We start from the raw sequence: 5000 nt of genomic DNA on the forward strand, positions 1-5000 counted from the left end.
TGTGCGTCGCGCAAGCTTTGCAAAGTGACCAGAGGCGTAGCACGCGTTCTCCGCATTGATGGCTGGAGTGTTTGGTGCGTGTGTGTAAGAACGCGAGGGCGAGAGACAGCGTTATGAGAGAAAGACACGAGACAAATGTGTGATACTAATCCCGTGCACATGTCACCATCACCAATTCTTCATACAACAGCCCAAACACACACGCGCGCACACACACATACACGCAAGTACACGCACAAACAGCACACGCACACGCACACGCACACACACACACACCATCTCCTTTCTCCCCTCACCCTTTTCGAGGAGGAAGCGGTGGAAGATGCCTCTGCGAATATCTGTGGAGGTGAAGATGGCGTCGGATGGAAGGTCCGGCCCAAACAGTGACACATCCGTTTTGCGCGCAATGGACACGCGGTAGTGGCGCGATGTCTCGCTCGCATGCACGACCTAAACGGCCAAAGGGGGGAGCAAAAGGGTGAGGGGAGGAGAAGGAAAGTAAATGCGCCACGTTTAGTGGAAATGGAACAGGGCGCACGCATGTAAGGACACACACACACACACACAGAGAGAGAGAGAGAGAGAGAGAGAGAGAGAGAGAGAGAGAGAGAGAGAGAGAGAGAGAGAGCTGTGGATCGACGCTTGCAGACCTTGATGAGGATGAAGACGTGGTTGAAATTGGACGCAAACGAGGTGAGATCAACGGGACCGGCGTCATCCTCCAGAAACACAAACACAACAATGTCGTTGCCTGCAGGCAATTTCAAGGCGTGGCCGAAACAAAAGAGGAGAGTGAGAGTGAGAGTGAGAGTGGGAGATGATTGGTGAGACCTTGAATTTTCGTGGACAAGAGATGACTGATACAAGCAACGAGCGTGAAGTGGCAATACTAACACAATACTAACACAATACTAACACAATACTAACACACACACACACACACACACACACGCACACACACACACACGCACACGCACACACACACACACGAGCGCGCACCGATGTGTCGTTTCCTGAGGATTTGCTGCTCGTCGCCGGAACGGTATGGAAGAAGCGTCGACACGTGCATCATGATGAGAACGTCTTTGTAGATCGAATACACGCTCTCCGTTCCAGTCTGGTTGTCTGCAGATGGATGGTGATGGTGATGAGGTACGAAACGCACGTGGTGTCAATGCAACCACACACAAAACAACATGACCCCGGAACAAAGCACATTCCAAACCAACCAACCAACCAATCAACCAACCAACCAGCATACACACACACACACAGTGACACATATGTGACATGCATTGTGCAACCAAGCAAACAGTCACACACATACACGAACCCTCTTCCCTCCCCCCCTCACATGCGCGTGCGTGCAACGAACGTACTCTCTGTGTCCAGGCCGCCCTTGAAACCCGTGAACCCCTGAAGCGGTACGCGCTTGCCAATGAGACCAAGGAAGCGCTCAAACTCGGCCGAGCCGTGCTTGTTTGCAAACATCTCCTCCTCCGTCGTCTGCCCGCCTGCGCAGTACAAAACACCAAACTTGTAGCAGCGGCGCGCGTTGATCTGTTGCGTGTGGAGGGTTGCAGTGATGAAATGATAATAAAATGGTATGAAGTGACAGAGAGGGAGGGAAGGGGGAGGTGAGTTCGTTGTTGGTGTTGTTGTGCACTATGTGCATGGGCGCTTGTGTGAGAGCAAGGGGCTTGAAGCCACCTGCAAGTTGTAATGACTACACTCGTGCCGCACACACGGTGAAAAAAGACCTATTCCTCCCCCCCCCAAACAACAAACACACACACACACACATACACACACACGCACACACGCACACACGCATACACACACACACACAACTCCTTGTGTTGCCTGCAGGCATCAACGCACCGCACACTCGTCGAGGGAGAGAATGTCATCCAGAAGCTGGTCCGAGACCTGCGCCAAGCGGAGCGATGACGACTTGAGCTGCGGATACAGTGCTCGTGCCACCTCCTTCATGCACGCCGCACCGTCAACATTGGGGATGGACGACGCGGGAAGCACCAGCCGCTCCGTGCCATACTGCACAAGGTTGGTCGATAGGGGGATGTGAGTTGGTGGTGGTTGAGTGTTCGTGGCGCGATTGCGTGCAGTGTACTCAACAACCTTCATGCGAGCGCACACACACACACACATCATACATATCACACACAACACACACTAGTGTCGTTTGCACGTGCTCATCCATACCTTTGACGATCTGTAGATGATGCGATATTGGGACTGCCCGCTGTCTGGCTCGCGTGCAATCTCACGCCTAAACGACACAATCACGTCGCCCTCGCCCTCATCCTGCGCAAGCAGCGTTTGGTGGTCTGCAGTGTGGATACGTGTGTTTATGTGTGTGTTAATGTGTGTTTATGTGTGTGTGTGTGTGTTAGTGTGTGTGTGTGTTAATGTGTGTGTTAATGTGTGTGTGTGTGTGTGTGAATGTGTGAATGTGTTCAGCGTTAGCAACAGATACAAGCACATGAGCATCACACAAACGCACAATCCACACACACACACACAATCCACATGCACATGCACACCCACAGCAGCAGCATCGATTGTCCTGTGTACAAACGTGTGTGCGCGTCATGTCATCACCTTGCTTGTAAAAATGCTGCCGGAAGAATGTTGCGTTTGGGTCTGGCGACTGAAACCCGAAAATGTCCAAACCAAGCTGCCAGTGCCGCGTTGGCCTGTCCTGGGATGATCCACGTGTTTCAAGCATCCACTTGTCCGATGGCGCAACCAGACTGTTGCCGCTGTCGCTCACGCGTGCGCTGCTCGTGCTGGTTTCGCTAATGTCCGCGCGGTGTGCGGGCGGCAGAGCGGACACATCTTCCACCTCCTCGTAAAATGTGCACACGGCGCGAAGGTCCACAGCACGGGAACCGCCCCCACCGCCGGCCGTGCTTGCACGCAACGACGCAGACGTGGTTGACGTGCTTGACACGACAGATGCCATGGACGGGCGATGCTGCTGCTGTTGCTGCTGCTGCTGCCGCCGCTGCTTGTACTCTGCCGATGGTTCGCTTGCTGAAAGCGTTCGTCCGCGTGTCATCGTCTCGCCTCCTCCTCCTCCCGCGGCTCCATCGCGTGTTGGCGTCACGTCAACATCGCCAACGCCACCACCACCACCACCACCAGTGTTGTCCATGTTGATGTCGGTGACCGTGGTGTTGGTCGTGTGTTCATCCTTCGATCCACGAATCACGCGAGTAGCACCCCGCTCACCACCACCAGCGCTCGCCCCGACACCGTGGGTGTCGCCGTCATCAACATCATCGTCATCATCATCGCCAACACCATCGCCACCAAAGTCCGCTGCTGCAAGGAGGTTGTCATAGATATCACCGCCACCGCCACCACCATGACCACCGCCATCATCATCATCACCATCATCATCTGTGGTGCGGGCAGCAGCAGCCAGGCGCTGCTGTAGCGTTTCGCTGCTGGTGGCGATGGAGTGACTGCCACCAAACGGCGATGATGGCAGCTTCTCTCGCCACGACCACGTTCGACCCTTGCTGCTCCGGGCGCTGTGCGATGGCGTGCTGAACGCACTGTTGCTGTTGGTGTTGGTGTTGCTGTTGCTGTTGTCCTCGCCATCACCATTGCTGTGAACACTGCCACGGCCTGCAGACACGACTGAGCTGCGGCTGCTGCCCATGCTGCTGCCATCACCCCCATCACCATCACCGCCGCCACTACCGCGGTGCTTGCTGCGCGCCTTCTTTGCCGAGTGCGACAGCTTGCGCTTGGACGGTGACAGCAACGACGACGACGATGAGGCAGACTCGGAGTGGGTGCGAGTAAAGCGGCCCTTGATGCCAAACGAGGACGAGCGTGCCCGTGGTGTCTGCGACTGTGACAGCGACGTTGATGATGGTGACGCCGGTGGGCGGGTTGACGCACTCCCTGGGCTCATGTCGAGGTTGAGGATGGGCTGTTGTGTTGACCGCTGCCGATCCAGCCGCGTGCTCTGCGCCTGCCACGATGGGTATGTATGTATGTATGTATGTATGTATGTATGTATGTATGTATGTATGTATGTATGTATGTATGTATGTATGTATGTATGTATGTATGTATGTATGTATGTATGTATGTATGTATGTATGTATGTATGTATGGATGCGTGTGTGTGTGTGTGTGCGTGTGAGTGTGTGTGTGTGTGTTGGTATTGTTTGAAGTGCGCAAAGAAATGGAAGCATGTTGCTGTTGACGAGAACCTATTCACAACACACACACACACACATCGTCATACACACACACACACACACACACACACAGCAGCAGCATACACGCCCACGCATGGCGTTCTCAAACATGCACCTTATCCAATAAATCCATGATTTGGTCTGCATCAGATGGTCGCGCTCCTGTGTGTGTTTGAACCAAATGGTCGAATGCCGGGGGAGGCAGGGTGAGATGTGTGCTGCAACCAGCAGGGAGGCCCACAAATAACACGGCCATGCACCCATGTTCGTGCACGCCCACATTCGCTCATGCATGCATTCATCCTTCCACCAGTTTCTTCCACCAGGTTTCCTCCTCCTCCACACGACACAGATACACCCACACAGTCACCAAAACCGCAAGGGGTGTGCACGAGCCCGCCGCCAACGAACCTGAATCGCGCCCTCTGCTGGCTGGTGATGTTGGGAGGGAATCTGTCTCAGTCTCGCCCGGCGAGTATCCAAGCACCTTCGACAGCTTTGACGATGTCTGGCAAACGAGGAAAAGAATCAACCACAGCGCACAACGTCAGCTCTTTAACTACACCCTCTTGCAGTCACAAACACACACACCGACAAACATAGACACACACGCGCGCGCACACACACAACGACAAACATAGTCATACACACACACACACACGACAAACATAGGCACACACACACACAACACACACCAACCTGTCGCGTTGGGGTGCGAGGAGTATGCTCATCGCTGAAGCTCGCACGGTCTGCCATTGC

General features: G+C 54.3%; 1 protein-coding gene across 1 annotated transcript in view; it reads right to left on the reverse strand.

The window, feature by feature from the left end:
* Nucleotides 1-5000, reverse strand: part of PTSG_10459 (uncharacterized protein) — an 11256-nt gene that overhangs the window by 5855 nt on the left and 401 nt on the right. Inside the window, exons 1-11 of the mRNA XM_004988783.1 lie at nt 4941-5000; nt 4653-4749; nt 4357-4403; nt 2623-4009; nt 2224-2348; nt 1882-2055; nt 1380-1560; nt 1000-1125; nt 651-751; nt 297-450; nt 1-62 (exon numbers count right to left, since the gene is read on the reverse strand). The exon at nt 1-62 is cut by the window's left edge and continues 76 nt beyond it; the exon at nt 4941-5000 is cut by the window's right edge and continues 401 nt beyond it. Of these exons, the coding sequence (XP_004988840.1) occupies nt 1-62; nt 297-450; nt 651-751; nt 1000-1125; nt 1380-1560; nt 1882-2055; nt 2224-2348; nt 2623-4009; nt 4357-4403; nt 4653-4749; nt 4941-4997 (2511 nt within the window). The 5' untranslated portion in view covers nt 4998-5000. The remainder of the gene's footprint in view (nt 63-296; nt 451-650; nt 752-999; nt 1126-1379; nt 1561-1881; nt 2056-2223; nt 2349-2622; nt 4010-4356; nt 4404-4652; nt 4750-4940) is intronic.

This window comes from Salpingoeca rosetta, assembly GCF_000188695.1.
Source record: "Salpingoeca rosetta unplaced genomic scaffold supercont1.33, whole genome shotgun sequence".
Taxonomy (NCBI): domain Eukaryota; class Choanoflagellata; order Craspedida; family Salpingoecidae; genus Salpingoeca; species Salpingoeca rosetta.